The sequence below is a fragment of the Aquarana catesbeiana genome, linkage group LG07, assembly GCF_042186555.1.
Source record: "Aquarana catesbeiana isolate 2022-GZ linkage group LG07, ASM4218655v1, whole genome shotgun sequence".
Taxonomy (NCBI): domain Eukaryota; kingdom Metazoa; phylum Chordata; class Amphibia; order Anura; family Ranidae; genus Aquarana; species Aquarana catesbeiana.
Window position 1 is genome coordinate 27831891 of NC_133330.1, and position 17240 is coordinate 27849130.

At 44.2% G+C, this 17240-nt stretch overlaps 2 protein-coding genes across 2 annotated transcripts in view; both read left to right on the plus strand.

Annotated features, from left to right (window-relative positions):
• The window catches only part of LOC141102404 (cAMP-dependent protein kinase type II-alpha regulatory subunit-like), a 49698-nt gene extending 43798 nt beyond the window's left edge, over nt 1–5900 (plus strand). Inside the window, exon 5 of the mRNA XM_073591363.1 lies at nt 5666–5900. Within this exon, the coding sequence (XP_073447464.1) occupies nt 5666–5776 (111 nt within the window). The 3' untranslated portion in view covers nt 5777–5900. The remainder of the gene's footprint in view (nt 1–5665) is intronic.
• Nucleotides 1–17240, plus strand: part of NCKIPSD (NCK interacting protein with SH3 domain) — a gene marked incomplete in the record, with an annotated part of 558334 nt that overhangs the window by 382736 nt on the left and 158358 nt on the right.

The window sequence follows — 17240 nt, forward strand, 5'->3', positions numbered from 1 at the left end:
CGGTGGAAAATGCTCCATGAGCCATTCTCACTTCTGGGAATCGTTGGAGGATGTGGGTTGAAACTTCCCCTAAGTATCTTCAAAATTTGAGAACTAGTAGGCCAAAGGTCTGCAAAGCTGTAATTGCTGTAAATTGAGGATTTTTAGATGACTGGAAATTTGAACCAGTTACACAACATGTTAGGACGTTTGTCCATTTATGGACTATAATTGTATTTTCTTTTTTCTTGCTGCCAGGCCTTGGCAGTAATGTGTACATCCGGATGTGGGGAAGGATGGGGTACGAAGATATGTTTGTCATTGAGGTCTTAGCACAAGAGAATCGGCCTGTGCTCGCTATAGACTGTGTAGCATCTATCCTTTTTCTGTGAACAGTAAGGCCCCTTTCACACTGGGGCGGTGGGGGCGTCGGCGGTACAACAGCGCTGCTGTACCGTCGTTCTTGTAGCGGTATTCGGCCGCTAGCGGTGCGGTTTTAACCCCCGCTGGCGGCCGAAAAAGGGTTAAAATCCCTCGTACAGCGCGGCTATAGCTGCGGTATTGCCGCGGTATTGCCGCGCTGTCCCATCCTGCCAGCGCACCGCTTCAGTGTGAAAGCCCTCGGGCTTTCACACTGAACAAACAGCGGAGGCTGTTTAGGGGCGGTTTGCAGGCGGTATTTTTAGCGCAATACCTGCCCGCCTGCAAAGCGCCTCAGTGTGAAAGGGGCCTTAATAGAGCAGTAAATGGTATGTCTGTTGTCATGACCCATTAAATGCATTTACTCATGGTAACTGGAATTCACCTTGCCCAGTATGATTTCAGAGACTGGAATTTGGTTGCCATGGCTTACTGCAGTTTCCACATGGCTGTGTAATTAGAACATGCTTGATTGCCTTTTTGTTGGCCATATCTTTTTCTAAAATTTATGAAGATGTTTCAGCAATATTGCATAAATTGACACTAAAGTATGTTGCTTGAAGGTGTTGGAAGAAACAGGTGGGACAAGTTAATTGCAAGAATAATTTAGCACAACGGCTGAGTTATGCTTAAAGTGGTATTAAACCAAAAAGCAAATATTTTGTTACAGTGGAACTTATGTTCTAGATCATGGGTGCCCAACCTGTGCCCCTCCAGCTGTTGTAAAGCTACAAGTCCCCTCATGCTTGCCTTTGGGAGTCATGCTTGTAACTAGGGTTGCACCAATACTGGTATCAGTGCCAATGCTAAGCATTTGCCTTGGTATCGGTACTTGTACAAATGCGCCAATACCTGAAACCAATCATTTCAGGCTTGGTTCTTTCATCTGTCAGCAGTATTCCCTCACTGACAGCTGAAATGTAAAAATAATAAAAGCAGAGAATTATTGGTTAAGGAGTGGGGTGCCACATCCATAACACTTCAACACTTTCCCCTCTCCCTGCCCAGGCCAATTTTCAGCTTTCAGCGCTGTCCTATTTTGAATGACAATTGCGCGGTAATGTAACACTGTACCCAAACTACATTTTTATTATTTTGTTCCCACAAATAGAGCTTTATTTTGGTGGTATTTGATCACCCCTGCGTTTTTTTATTTTTTTTTTTGGTAAACAAATATTTTATAAATTATTAAAACTTTTTTTTTTTTTTTTTTTGGTTTGTTTTCCTTTTCCGTTATTACACCTTTTAGCATATATTTACACGTTTCCCATTGAAAAAAGCGCAACATTGAAAAAAAAAAAAAAAAACAAAAAAAAAAAACGTAATTTTTCATTTGTAAATCACTTTTCAATGCTTTTTACCATTGCTGACAGCTGAAGTACAAACAAAACCGTTGCAGCAGGTATCGGGAATTGGTATCTGCGAGTACTTAAAATAAGTATGTGTGCTTGTTTAAACAAAAAAAATGGTATTGGTGCATCCCTGCTTGTAACTGTCAGTGGCCTGCAATGTCTCGTGCAGTGTTAATTTTAGTATTAGGACTAAAATGGCAATTTAGTTTTAGTCGTCTGCAATTGTTTTAGTCGTATTTAGTCCTCATGCACATGGACGTTTTAAAAAACGAGCTGTAAAGCTAGGTTTGACGCCTGGAAAAACCGAAGTTAAAAACGCGTTTTTACCGCGTTTTGCATTAGCGTTTTTGCGCGTTTTTCTGCGTTTCGCGTTTTTACAGCTCTAGCGCCGCGCCTCGGAACGCACTGGTCCTGGGTTTTTTTTACAGCTCAAAAATGTCTAGGTGGGCATGAATCCATAGACTAACATAGACAGGCGTTTTTAAGCTGTAAAAAACGCTCAAATACGCGGCTGTAAAAACGTCCATGTGCATGAGGACTTAGTCTACTAAATCTCCAGTACATTTCAGTAATTGCAATTTAGTTTTAGTCAGTCTTTTAACTAAAATGGCATTTTAGTTTTAGTCTCATTTTTAGTTTTTTTTTTTTTTTTTTTTTTGACTAAAATGGCTTTTAGTTTTAGTCGTATTTTGGTCATCTCAATTGTTTTAGCTGTATTTTAGTCGACTACAATGTTTTAGTCGACTAAATTAACACTGGTCTCGTGAGACTTGTAGTTCCACAACTCAGACTGAAAATTCTGCTGTCCAAAGTGTCTCTGTTGCTCCTTCATCCTATCCTAAGGCCCCTTTCACACTGGAGCCGTTTTCAGGCGGTATTGCGCTAAAAATACCGCCTGCAAACCGCCCCTAAACAGCCTCCGCTGTTTGTTCACTGTGAAAGCCCGAGGGCTTTCACACTGAAGCGGTGCGCTCGCAGGACGGTAAAAAAAGTCCTGCGAGCCGCTTCTTTGGAGCGGGGAAGGAGCGGTGTATTCGCCGCTCCTGCCCATTGAAATCAATGGGACAGCGCGGCTATACCGCGGTAATACCGCGGCTATAGCCGCGCTGTACGAGTGGATTTAACCCTTTTTCGTCCGCCAGCGGGGGTTAAAACCGAACCGCTAGCGGCCGAATACCGCTGCAAGAATGACGGTACAGCAGCGCTAAAAATAGCGCTGTTGTACTGCCGACGCCCCCACCGCCCCAGTGTGAAAGGGGCCTGAGTGTAGTTACTCGTTGGTCCTTCATCCAGAGTGGGGGGGGGGGGGCGTTCTAATACAGGAGGTTTGTTACTGACCAGATCACCAGGTGAAAATGGGGGGGGGAAGCCTGAAAACTAATGCAGCTAATATTGATTGGTGAGCTGCAATGTATTACATTTATTTTGTTTTGGTCTTAATACAGTTATAACTAGAAATTAGGTTTGGGTATTTTTGCATTGTGGCTGATCATTTGACAATATTTTTTTTTTTTTTCCTTGGCTCATTTGCAAACCCCCCCCCCCCCTGTCAGCAGTCCAATTGGTTGTCTGGTAATATTTAGAGAAGAGGGGTTTCCTCCCAGGGCATCACCAGCTTTAACTGACAGATTCAGGAGAAGATTTCTCACTGTTGCAAGTCACATGATATAAGCATCATGACAGATGCTCATTGGTTTCAAGTTTAACCACTTGAAGACCAAGCCTTTACTGGCACTTTGCCACTTACAAGTTTAAATCTGTATATTTTGCTAGAAAATTACTTATAACCCCCAAAACTATTTTATGTCACATGGTAATTGCACAGCAGTTTTCCGAGCACAGTTATGTATATGTATATGTGTATATATATATATATATATATATATATATATATATATATATATATATATATATATATATATATATATATATATATATACACACACACATATAAAATCTCTCTATATAATATAGCAAATACCACCAAAAGAAAGCTCTATTTGTGGGAAAAAGACATCTGGCCTGGTCATTAAGGGGGCAAATCCTTCCGGGACTGAAGTGGTTTTAAAGTAAAAGATCCCCCAAAAAATTGATCTTTTTGCTTTACAAAAAATTTAAAAAATTGTTTACTTCCGGTCCAGCAGGGTGGAAGTAAAGTCATGGCATCGCTCCCATCCTCGAAGGCCATAGAGATGATCAAAGACTATCTGGTCTTTTGTTCACCTCTGTGACCAGCTGGCCGCACCGTCGGATCATTTGTCGGGCGTGCTGGTGATAACAGTAAGCCCGCAAAACACTGGTGGGCGTCCCCTCCCACTGCTGCTTCTGAAAGTGATCCAATGACTAAAGAGCTGCTCGGACCGCTTTGATGAGAGTGCCAGCCACCAGCTGAAGAAAAAAAAAAAAAAAAAAACTCATAAAACTGGGTTATGGCTGATGTATATGGCAGCAATAACCCCGGTAGACCACTTGCAATCCATAGTGTGTGTGTGTGTATATTTGTTCTGGTGAGAACTGTTCCTGAGGAGAGAGAAAAGAAAATTAAGCGGAGATGGGTACATCCTCTGACATCCCTGCATCTAATTAGGGGGATATTTTGTCCTGATGTTTGAGGAAATCAGAACCTAAATGTTAAAACTTTAGCAGAATGTCAGTGTCCACCAATGACTGCTTACTAACTATTGTTAGACCACGTCTGTAAAGAATGAATACCGATATGAGGATGTATGAGAAGGACCAGCAACATTTCGGGAAGTAAAGGGGAAGTGTGTCACTTTCTGCTACTTAACACACTGCAGCTCTTTCCAGCTAAACCAAATGAGTGTTTAGCTGCAGATAGGTGACCCTGGGCGCAGCACTTTCCTCCTTTTTCCTAAATGCAGCTAAACTTATCTGCAACTAAACATTGCTAATCGTTCTGTATGAATAACATGATTGCTTTGCATTGTGTGAGTCTAGCTGCTTTTAGAAAAGTCTTCTAACTGCAGCTAAACTTTGAAATGTGGACGTCTGTTTGACTGTAGCCTAAACCAGCCCTCAAATTCCACTCGCCTGCTCGCATTTTGCGAGTGGAATTTAGTGCAGGGTGAGTGAGGAGCAGGGGCGGACCAGGGGCTGCTCTGATGTCCTGTTAAAAAAAAAAAAGCTTGCATCGCTTCTGCCAGAAGCGATCAGCCAGGAAACTGTCAGCCGGAGGACACAGAGGGGCCGTGACTGCCCTGGGGCCGCTTTAAACTGAAGCTGCAGCGCTCCCCCTCCCTTCCATCCCCCCCTCTCTTCTTCTCCTCTTGTGTATCACACACCAGGCATCTCCCGCTGTGTGTCACGGAGCTGGGTCTGTGTTCGGCGGCGCTCTACAAGGTCCCGCCCCCCTAGACTGGCTCGTGTGATATTAGATGGAACACCGATTGAATTAGTGTTCCGCCTATCACACGAGCCGGTCTGGGTGTGGGGACCTTGTTGCAGCATCGCCGAACACAGACCCAGCTCCGTGACACACAGCGGGAGATCCCCGCTGTGTGTGTGAGATCCATCATCCAGGCAATGGTGAGTCTGTATTGATGACGGACACAGTAAAGCTGCATTTGTGTGCATAGTGAGGCTGCATTTGACGGGCATAGTGAGGCTGCACTGATGGGTACTGATATGCTTTATGTTAATATTGTTGGAACTCTATTTAGCATAAAATATTTAACGGTGTAATTTCATTAAATAATTTACAAGGGCGTGTTTAGGGGCGGGCTTAGGTTGTGGGGGAGGGGTTGGGTGGGGCAACTGGTGGCGAGTAACTCTTAAGGCCTGGCTAGTGGCTCAGGACTTGAAATTTTGAGCCCTGGACTAAGCGATATGATTTATATAAACTCACGTGGCATCCTATATAAAGTATGACCATCTTTCTTTTTGTTTTCCTTTAGGAACAGCTCTCTCAGGTTCTTGATGCAATGTTTGAACGGAGAGTACAACCTCAGGAACATGTCATTGACCAGGGAGATGATGGAGATAACTTCTATGTTATAGAACGGTAAATATATAATTTGTGATTTTCTTGCTGGTGTGACTTTCTTTAGAATGTGTGCGACTTAATTTTAAGCACTTGCTGACCGCCCTATAGCACTTTTACTGCTACAGGACGGCAGCTGTGCACCAGATCATGTGTGTATGTACGTTATCCGGCTCGCTCCCGCTGTTAGTATGCACAGCAGGAGCCGATAAGCGGGTACCGTGTACTCGTTGACGGTCGGGAGGTGGTTCTGTTATTCTGACTGGGCGTCATATGACTTCCAGCAGGATAACATGCCGGCCTGCGCCCGCTGGGGTTGGGCAGCGTGTCAGTCTGATATGGCGCATCTCCGATCGTGGATAGGAGTCTCTGACAGAGGCTTCTTACCGCGTGATCAGCTGTGGCCAATCACAGCTGATCATTGCGTGAACCAGGAAGTGCCAGTAAACGGCATTCCTCAGTTTGCGCTGACAGGGAGAGCCGTTCGGCGGCTCTCCCTGTCAGAGGGGGGTCTGTGCTGATAATCGCCACATTGATTATCAGCACAGCCCCCAACAGATGCCAGCAATGCCCCATCAATAAAGTCTGTCAGTGCCCACCACAGTGCCAATCAGTGCCCAGCATTAACACCTGTCAGTACCTCATTATCAGTGCTGCATATCAGTGCCACCTTATCGGTGCCCGTCAGTGAAGAAGAAAACTATTTTATGACAAACTAATTTTTTTTTTTTTTTTTTAATTTCAGTCTTTTTTTTTAGTTCAGCAAAAAAAAAAAAAAAACCCCAGAGGTGATTGAATACTTTAAAAGAAAGCTCTATTTGTGGGAAGAAAATGATAAAAATATATTTTGGGTACAGTGTAGAATGACCGCGCAATTGTCATTCAAAGTGCGACAGCGCTGAAAATTGTCCTGGGCAGGAAGGGGCCTGGTATTGAAGTGGTTAATAAGCAAAAAAAAAATTAAAAGCAGTACCTGTAAATGGTTAATTTAAATGTGATAGAGATTTTTCTCAGGTAAGGTGCAAAATAGAAGCGGTGCGGTGTTATTATTTTTTTTTAATAAGCTTATTTGCTTGGATCATAGCTTGATATGTAAATTTCCCTGCTTCTGGTCAAAAGTAGCACAGTAAAAAAGCAGAAGTACCCTTTCTGCAGTTCTTGTATGTGTAGTTGACATGGAGCAAATGTTTGCCAAACTGTCGGACTGAGCTGGATGGGATCAAAGATGAAGGGATTCCAAGCATGACAAAGCCTGGAAATCCATTCCTGATTGTGATGTAGGCAGAAATGGAGCCGCTTACTGTAGTGGTTATGTTTGATATCTTATGCTATTTGGTTATAACTAACATCCACTTTATAAAATGTTAATATTTATATAACTATTGACTAGATTGTTGCTTTTATCGATCTGCATGTGTAATGTCTGTCTCTGTGTCTCTCTCTGTATATGTGTGTGTAAAATATATATATATATATTTATATATATATTCATTTTTTTTTTTCACGGTTATTCTCACAGGTTCAACACAGGTGTTGAATATTCATACTAACATTGGTCTAACCTGGACCAGTGTAACTATGCAATAAAATCTATACTGGGAATTCAACCATATAAAAGTATACCTTTTTCAATGCAGGTATAAATTTTGGGTTGCTTTGGCCACATCCCAGCCTCCCTCAACGAGTCTTTAGCGCCAAGTTCACCCTTTAAAAAATAAAACCATTCACTTTTTTTATTTATTTTTTTTTTGCAGCCTGCAGAGCATTGCATCCGCAATCAGCAGATGCAATGTCAGGCTCATGCAGACTCTCAGGATAGCCGTCTGCCCATACCCAATACGGGCAGACATATCAATGGATTACGGGAGCGCTCACCAGCACCCTCACAGTTCATTGAGAACTACAAGCTGTCCGCTACAATGGCTGATGGTACTTGTAGTCTATTAACTCACAGGAAACTGTGAATTAATGATGTGGCCTTGTGGGCAGAGCTCCGCACAGCCGCACTGTTTTCAAATTGTGACAGCGAGTGTGGGGAGAGGATCCCCCACACACTCTCTCAATGGGGGATTGTGGGGCTGTGGGGACTGCAGCACAGTTACATGTTACTCTATAAACAGGTGTAGCATGTTTCAAAAGGTGAACCTACCGTATATACTTAAGTATAAACCGAGTTTTTCAGCACTTTTTTTTTTTTTTTGTGCTGAAAGTGCCCCCCTCGGCTTATACTCGAGTCAAGCACTTTTCTGCTGCAAAAAATTTCATTTTCCTAACCAAATTTGGGGCCCCGTATCTCGGGACCTCTTGGTGCTAGGAACCCCAAATTTGGTGTGCAAACCCAGTGGAACTAGTACCACAACATATCTAAAGCTGGGCTTCCTAGTTCCTAAAGGCCCCAAGATACCGGTTCGGAAAATGTCATTCTCTGCTGCAGAAAAGTGCTTGACATTTTCTGAACCGACTTTGGGGCCCCGTGTCTTGGGGTCACTTGGTACTAGGAACCCCAGCTTTAGATATATTGTGTTGCTAGTTCCACTGGCTTTGTACACCAAATACGGGGCCCCAAAGTTGGTCAACTGTGTCCATCTTCAGCAATGTCATTTCGGGACCCTTTGGGTCCAGAGACCCATAATTTTGGCTGCAGCTAGGGGGCATCTAGGAACCCTTAACTACCGAGTTTGAAGTTGGGGGGACCTATGGCTGCAAATGGGCACAGTGGGGCTTCAGATGGGCATTGTTGACCCTCTTTTCCCACTTACAGTAGCTGCGCATTTCTCACCCTAGGCTTATACTCGGGTCAATAAGTTTTCACAGTTTTTTGTGGTAAAATTAGGTGCCTCGGCTTATATTCGGGTCGGCTTATACTCGAGTGTATACGGTAATCCTTTGAAGAAGAACTCCAGTCTTACCATTTGTTCCCCTCTTTAGAAAGTCCTCTCCATTGTGGAAACAGATTCATTTCAATTCTTTGCAAGCCTGCATGTCCACAATATAACCTTTTTTTAAAGCCGCAGTAGCCATCTTGAACCTACTTTTATTTCCCGTTTGACTTTAATCATCATGATCAATCCCCTATCCTCCTGATCCTTACAGCCATTGACTCGCCTTTCACTGCCAACAGTCATTTTTTTTCACGAGCATTACATAAAAGAACACATCTAGCATCCACTTTTAGATGTGCATTTTCAAGCAAGTCTGCTAAGCAACATGAGTAAAAAAAAAAAATACAGTTGGACCCATTTCACACTGACCGCATCCGCCGTTGGTGCTAAAGCACCGCTCGTTGTGCAGCGCTTTAGCGGTGCTTTTCAGCCGTTAGCGGGGTGGCTTTAACCCCAAAAAAGAGTTTTGAGATGCTTCCAAAGCACTTTTAAGGTGCTTTGGAAGCACCGCCAATTCATTGCACTGGCAGGGTGTTTTGGTAGCGCTAAATACCCAGCCCTGCCAACCCGCCCCAGAGATGCTGCTTGCGGGACTTTTAGTAATGTCCCGCAAGCGCACCGCCTGAACGTTAAGACACACTGCAGTGAATGGGAGGCGCTTGGCATAGACTATTTCTCGTACAAAAGCCCCTGGAAACCGCCCCAGTGTGAAAGGGGTCTTATACTTTGTTGAACAGGTGTGGTATTGGAGGAGGATGGGATAAACCGTTCAATCTCTGTATTTGCAGACGATACTAAGCTAAGCAGGGCAATAACTTCTCCGCAGGATGTGGAAACCTTGCAAAAAGACCTGAACAAATTAATGGGGTGGGCGACTACATGGCAAATGAGGTTCAATGTAGAAAAATGTAAAATAATGCATTTGGGTGGCAAAAATATGAATGCAATCTATACACTGGGGGGAGAACCTCTGGGGGAATCTAGGATGGAAAAGGACCTGGGGGTCCTAGTAGATGATAGGCTCAGCAATGGCATGCAATGCCAAGTTGCTGCTAACATAGCAAACAGAATATTGGCATTAAAAAGTGGATCAACTCCAGAGATAAAACGATAATTCTCCCACTCTACAAGACTCTGGTCCGGCCGCACCTGGAGTATGCTGTCCAGTTCTGGGCACCAGTCCTCAGGAAGGATGTACTGGAAATGGAGCGAGTACAAAGAAGGGCAACAAAGCTAATAAAGGGTCTGGAGGATATTATTTATGAGGAAAGGTTGTGAGCACTGAACTTATTCTCTCTGGAGAAGAGATGCTTGAGAGGGGATATGATTTCAATTTACAAATACTGTACTGGTGACCCCACAATAGGGATAAAACTTTTTCGGAGAAGAGAGTTTACCAAGACTCATGGCCACTAATTAGAAGAAAAGAGGTTTAACCTTAAACTACGTAGAGGGTTCTTTACTGTAAGAGTGGCAAGGATGTGGAATTCCCTTCCACAGGCGGTGGTCTCAGCGGGGAGCACTGATAGCTTCAAGAAACTATTAGATAATCACCTGAATGACCGCAACATACAGGGATATACAATGTAATACTGACATATAATCACACATAGGTTGTACTTGATGGACCTGTGTCTTTTTTCAACCTCACCTACTATGTAACTATGTGTTGAGCCATGTATGAAGTCGCTGTATTTACCTAGGGCAGCCATGGTCTACGTAACATTACCAAATATGTTCTGGTTCCTGCTATAGTCAAGTTAATGGATATCTGGAAAATGTCCCGTTAGCTTTATCAATGAAAATGATTTTCTTTTTTATGACCTATTCAGGTCCAGTGTTTGGGGAACCCTGTAAAATTTCATGCCTCTGAAGAGAATTCTTTTGTTCTGGTTTGATCTTATCTAAGCTTCACCAGCAAAAAGCTTCCTTTTTTTTAAAAAAGCAATTGGATCGCCGCAAAAATAATCTGCATGATTTTTTTTATCCAAAGTGTTCCACACTGCGGAAGTAGCATTGACGTTTGTTGCACTGAGCGGCTTGTTGGAGGTTCAGTCGGTGCAGCGAACATTCCTGCAGATTGTGATTTATATTGTATTGTGGTGAATCGAGTTGGAAAACTAGTAATTTAAGGCTTTGTGCAGCTGGAGATTAATGATCATCTGCTCTGTGCAGAGCCACCCCTTTACTTGTGCAGGAAGCTCTCAGCCACCCCCTTTATTTAAGCTTAGATATTTCTTCGGTATCTTGTACTGTCTGTTAATACAGATGTGTCCGGACGTATGCAAAATGAGCAAATATTTGAAATGACTTGTTAACGTTTTATTTTTATTTTTTCCTTTTTGTGATGCGTGTTGCTAAATAAATACTCAATATCCTATCTTGTGTTTCCTGGTTGGAGTTTATGTACGCCAATGCTGCTTTCAGATCCAAACAGCTTTTTTTTTTTTTTTTTTTTCCTTTTCCTTTATTTACAGTGGCGCCCGTGCATTTCGGGCGCCGCCCCCCTCTACACCTCCGCCGCCCTCCCTATTCATGTGCCCGGCCCCTTTCAGGACGCCGGACCCATGAAATACTATGGCGGGGATAGGTGGGCAGTGTGTATTTTGAAGCACGTGATTAGAACCAGAGGCTCCAATTGGCTTCAAAATAGGGTGGCCTCGGGGAGCAGAGCGCTGTGTCCCGATCCCACCCTGTTGTGTGGCATAGCGAATGAATTTTCGTTATTTTCACGGTGACGTTCCTCCTTGCCAATCAGCAGGCAGGTCAGTGAGACCTGTCTCCCGATTGGCAAAAGCATTAGGTGATCCTATTGGATGCTTAATGCTTTGGCGGAAGAGGAGATGAGCTGGCACTGGAGCCGCAGCTGCCGCTTCCCGCCGAGGAAGAGAGGAGAGCTGCCGAGGAGGAGAGCCCCGTCGCTCCAGGAAAGAAGCGGTAAGTGCTGCTGGACCAGCCGAACGCGCGCGGGGGGAGGTGCGTTAGTGAAGTGACAAGTAGCTGCGTTTGGGGCACAGTTTGTGCCCCCCAAAAAATTTTGAGCACCAGCCGCCACTGTTTATCTTAAAGTGTTACTAAACCCACAACCTGTATATGCAGCATAGCACGCTTGTTATACTCGCTGTGGAACTTAAGGGGTTAATCTTCTGCGTTGTGTAAAAAGGCTGTTTTTATGTCTAGCTTGGGAAGGTCAGCTAACACATAGGCAATAGCCAGCCTGCACATGCTCAGTTGTGTCTTTTGTATGCTGGAGAGAACAGTTACCTGTTCTCAGAGGTAGCCAGGTCACATGATATTGACATCACACATGTGGGCGTGTATACAGGCTGCAGGGAAAAGCTCCACCCACCTGAACACTCAGCACTGGAGAAACTGCAATTTATCATGTAATCGTATACAGATCAGCGCAAAAGGTATATAGTGGCAGTATTTTAATGTAAAACTATTCTATTTATAAGCTGGGGGGGGGGGGTGGTGGTGGCTGGCATGTGGACTATTTTCATATTACTGGGTTAAGTAACACTTTTTAAGGCAGCTCTATTATAGCCAATGGGGTGTTTTTACTAAAACTGGAGAGTGCAAAATCTGGTGCAGGTGTACATGATAGCCAATCGGCTTCTAACTTCAGTTTTTGTTCAATTAAGCTCTGAAATAACAAACCTGGAAGCTCTTCTATGCAGAGCTGCACCAGATTTTGCATATAGAACAATGGTGGGTCCTCCACGTTGTGGTCCCAACGTTTACAGAGCGCTGTGCAAATAGTGGTGCATATCTTGTACACGATTTGATGTACAGAGTTTCCAGCCACACCAAATAGCGTGCAAAGGTATTCATCCGTAAGTTGATACAGCACAAGGGAAGAGCGCAACATTTCGGTCCGTGCAGGAGCCCATCGTCGTGTGATATCATTGCATTGAGACCATTGTGTCAAGTTGGGCAATTCTTTCAAAATGGCTATAATGCACTTTAGTTGGCCATAGATTTTGGGCCTGTGGCATTGGGCGTTGGTGGCGAGAACACCCCCCCCCCCCCCTGACATTTGGCATTGGGAGAACACCCCGAACACCCCCCCAAGCCCCCCCCCCCCCCCCCCCCCCCCCCCGGCATTTGGCATCGGGAGAATAACAGGTCATGGCAGTGAAAATTCACTCCCCGCCTCCCCCCTTCTCTCCCTTAATTATTACTTATATAATCACAGCTCTTACACGCTCCCTCTCCCCGTGCTGGGATTTGTACTCTGGGTGGAGATCAGGGTGGATATAAATCAATGATTTAAAAAAAAAATCAGATTTTTTTTACTTTTATCTAATCTATTTAAGATACATTAATCATTTAGTTTATTCAGCATTAAATGGAGCTCAGTTATGTAGCATGAGGCTGTATATTCTGCAATATTTACATTTTTGGTAAACTCATTCAATTGAATCCAAGCTCTGCATGAGCTGAGTATAACATGCACTGCATTGATGCATTCACAACCATTTCACAGTAACCATGAGCTAACCAGAGTAAAGGAATATTCCTTTATCCCATTGTTTTGCAAATCTATGTACACTACAAACTGTATGATTGGATCGGTTCTGATATCGCTGTTTTACTAACCGCTTCTCGGCCTTTTGCTAAAATCAAGTGTAGTATCTGTTCTTATCAGTTTCTAGAAGGTGGCGCTTGCTTCCGTCCCTGATCTATGGCGAGATAGAGATGGGATGGCGGCTGCTATGCAAAACCTGCTGGAGTAAAGGTGACCTGGACGGTTCGTAGCCGAAGGGAAGCCTTCTGATGGGGATGGAGAACCACGGGGTCTGAACCGGAGGGTCGGGACCCTGGCCTTCTGGACCCTGGCCTTCTGGACCCTGGCCTTCTGGACCCTGGCCTTCTGGACCCTGGCCTTCTGGACCGGATTGGGGCGGCTCTAGCTCGGACAGTTATTCGGGAGAGAACGCTGGTTCCCCTTTCTCCCACCAGGGGGAGCGGCTAGTATTTCCCGAATGTAATTAGGTAGGAGGGACGGAACGACGGTGAAGCCTGATGGTAAAGGGCTCTCACCAAGCTTCCAGAACGCCATGCCTTTCTGCCTGGGGTGGGGGCTGCTGTGGTCTGGGCTGGTGGTCAGGTTGGTCTTGAAAGCCTATGGAGTAGTGCCCCTGTAGTGGCAGTCCAGGGGTGCCATAAAATCACTGTGAGTGGCAGTCACTTTGATTTGAGGCACCACGGTCACTGCACCATTACATGCTTTTTTTGCACCTGCCTCTTGGGCCGGGCCTTTTGGCTAGGACCGGAGGAATTTTTTATTCCTGGCCGGAGGGCCTGGTCATTGTTTTTACACAATGGCCACCTTTTTCACTCTCCTCCCTACTATCCCTTCCCCACTTTTTATTTATTTTCCTTCTTTTTGATTGAAACCTATGTTTTTGTCACGTCTTGTTCACGTTTTGTCTCACTGTGTGATGAGTAAGGACGGGTCCTCGGGCCAGCCCTGAAAGTCTTGGGAAGGGGTGGACATGGCCTTCTGGCTTCGTCCGCCCTAACTCATGGGGTCTCCCTTCGGGGGGGAGCCTCACCTAGTACTTGGGTGGGTTCTGCCTCGGCAGACCTTCCAGAGACGGGGTCTGTCCTGGTTTCGGCCAGATAGACCATTGTAAAGTACCTTTGTCCCCTCTGGAGCCTAACGCCCCGGGGGATCAGGGAATTGGCACATCTGTGTACCCGTTGCACTTTTTTGTGACCACTCTTTATGTGTGTGTGCACATTTTTTTTGGCACCGGGTGAAGTTTTTTGGGTGTGTTATGCATGCCATAGGCTTTCAAAAAAAAAAAATAAAAAATCGCTGTTTTACTACCTGACAGCTTATTATTCTAAATAAGAAACCTTTGTGTTGGTTGCAAATATTTAAAGTTTCTAACTACCAGCAAGAATAAGTCCTTACATTTAAAAGAGCACCTGTCCATTTCCGATCCATCATGGCAGTGGCTGTTAGCGGGCATCCAATCACCTGCTGCCGCCATGTCCCTCAGCTTGTTGTGTCACTGCCGCATCACCAGCTGTCCCATTAAAGTGAATGGGACTGTCGGCGGGGGGAGGAGGAGCCACTCCGGGACAGAGATGACAGTTGCTCTTTTAAAAATGATGATTTAAATCAATTCCACCCTGGTGGAGATGACCAGCTTATTCCAGCGCCCCGGCACACCGCTGCCATTCTTGCAGCTTATTTGCTGCCCAACAGCCCGCAGAGGACCAGCCGGCCATATATTGGGCAGCCAGGGATATAGAGTAAAGCAGTGTTCTCAACTCCTGTCCTCAGGACCCCCTAACAGGCCAGGTTTTATGTATTACTTTGGGAGATGCAGACTAGAATACTGCAATCACTGAGCAGCAAATGAGATTACCTGTGATGTATTTCAGTTATCTTGCAAACCTGGCCTGTTAGTGGGTCCTGAGGACAGGCGTTGAGAACCACTGGAGTAAAGCCTCATGCACACTGCACGTTTTTGGGATGTTTTTACAGCTGTTTTCGGCTTCAGATGTTTTTTTCTACAGTCGATAAACTCTCCAGCGTGTTATCTTTCCATGCACACATAGGCTGTTATCAACTGTTTTTGGCTGGGGCGTTGTTTTGGCTGTAAAAAAAAAAAAAAGGTGGGTTCTGAGAGGAGTTTTTTTTAGCTGGTTTCAGCTGTAAAAACGCTGTAACATCAAATGCCAACAAACGCTCAAAACGCGCTCATCAGCGTTTTCTAACGTTTTTGATCCATTGAAAAAAAAAAAAAAGCTCAAAAGTGCTAAAAAACGCTGGAAAACTCACTGCAAAGATACTGGCGTTTTTAGAACGTTATAACGCCCAGTGTACAATGAGGCCTTACATTCACCAATGTAAAGGGAACAAAAGGCAAATCCTGTATTTTACCTTATTTTATGCCCGTATGTGTACTGTTCTAATTGTTTAAAAAAAAAAAAAAAAATCCTATGCTTCTAAGTGCTAGTACCACGCTTACTCATAAATGTCAATATTTCATGTGACACGATCTAAGTTTTTTTTTTTTTTTTTTTTTTTAGCATTTTTTTTAACTTTACACACTTTTAGCAGCAAGATCCAGTGTAAATATGAGCATTTTCAGTACCCCCGTGTACAGGAGCCCTTTAAAACATCCACTGCTATTTGTTAATAAGCATTTCTGTGCTAAGATGTATGAAAGGATGCTGATAAATTACTAGTCCCTTCATACAGCAGGTCTAAAAGGTATAACGTTGTTTCACAGCATAGTACAACATTCCACATGGTTGTATCATGAACTGTGCACACCCTTATACCAGCTTAAAGAAGGATGCCGCAAAAACATTAAAAGCATTGCAGGGGGTTAACCTACACTTCTGAGGCTCTCTGTTGTCGGATCAAGAGTTCTGAAAACTCTTCTAACTGCTGCAGATCTATTGCTACAATCATCTGGTCTTGTTGGATTGTTGGAATTGGGGTCATTGGCTCAATAGGCATTTGTGGGGCGCTCAACTTTTAGAGCAAAGTTTTCCCAGCTCTCTTAGTTTAGTGAATGGCAGTCCAGGAGGTAAGTGTAGATCAGTTTTCCATCCTCTGCAGTACATGGTGGACTTCTTTACAAACTAAAACAAATCTAGTATCAGAGTCTGTTTCTGTAAAAACCATAGTATTTTCCAGCTACCATAAGATTTCTACCTAGTTTGTTTTTAGATTGTGTTTAAAAAATGATAGTGGGCTCTTGTGTTCTGATCTTCCTTCTGTATATATTGTAAGTTTTTGTGTAACTTCAGGCTCAATTGAAGCATAAATTGTCATCTGGATGTATGTGCATGCCTAGCATTTGGGATCAAAACTTAATGGTGGGTCTCATTCCTTAAAGCAGTGGTCTCCAAACTGCAGCCCTTTGCTTGATTTTATCCGGCTCTTGGGCTACTATTTCATCCACGGATACCAAAAATGGGGCATAATTCCCCTCACTGACACCAATGAAGGGGCACCAAGGATGGGACACAATTCATCCCAATGACACCACCAATGAGGCCCAAAGACACCAAAAATGGGACACAATTCCTTCCAGTGAGACAAACAATGGGGCTCAATGAGGGGAGATAATTCTCCCAATGACACCAATAATCAGACACTATTCCTCCCAATGAGACTAGCAATGGGGCCAAATTACTCCAATGATGGGACATATTCATCCCAATGACCCCAATATGAGACACAATTCCTCCCAATGACACCAATAATGGGACACAATTCCTCCCAATGACACCAATAATGGGACACAATTCCTCCCAATGACACCAATAATGGGACACAATTCCTCCAATGACACCAATAATGGGACACAATTCCTCCCAATGACACCAATAATGGGACACAGATTCCTCCCAATGACACCAATAATGGGACACGATTCCTCCCAGTGACACCAATAATGGGACACGATTCCTCCCAATGACACCAATAATGGGACACGATTCCTCCCAATGACACCAATAATGGGACACGATTCCTCCAATGACACCAATAATGGGACACGATTCCTCCCAATGACACCAATAATGGACACGATTCCTCCCAGTGACACCAATAATGGGACGCGATTCCTC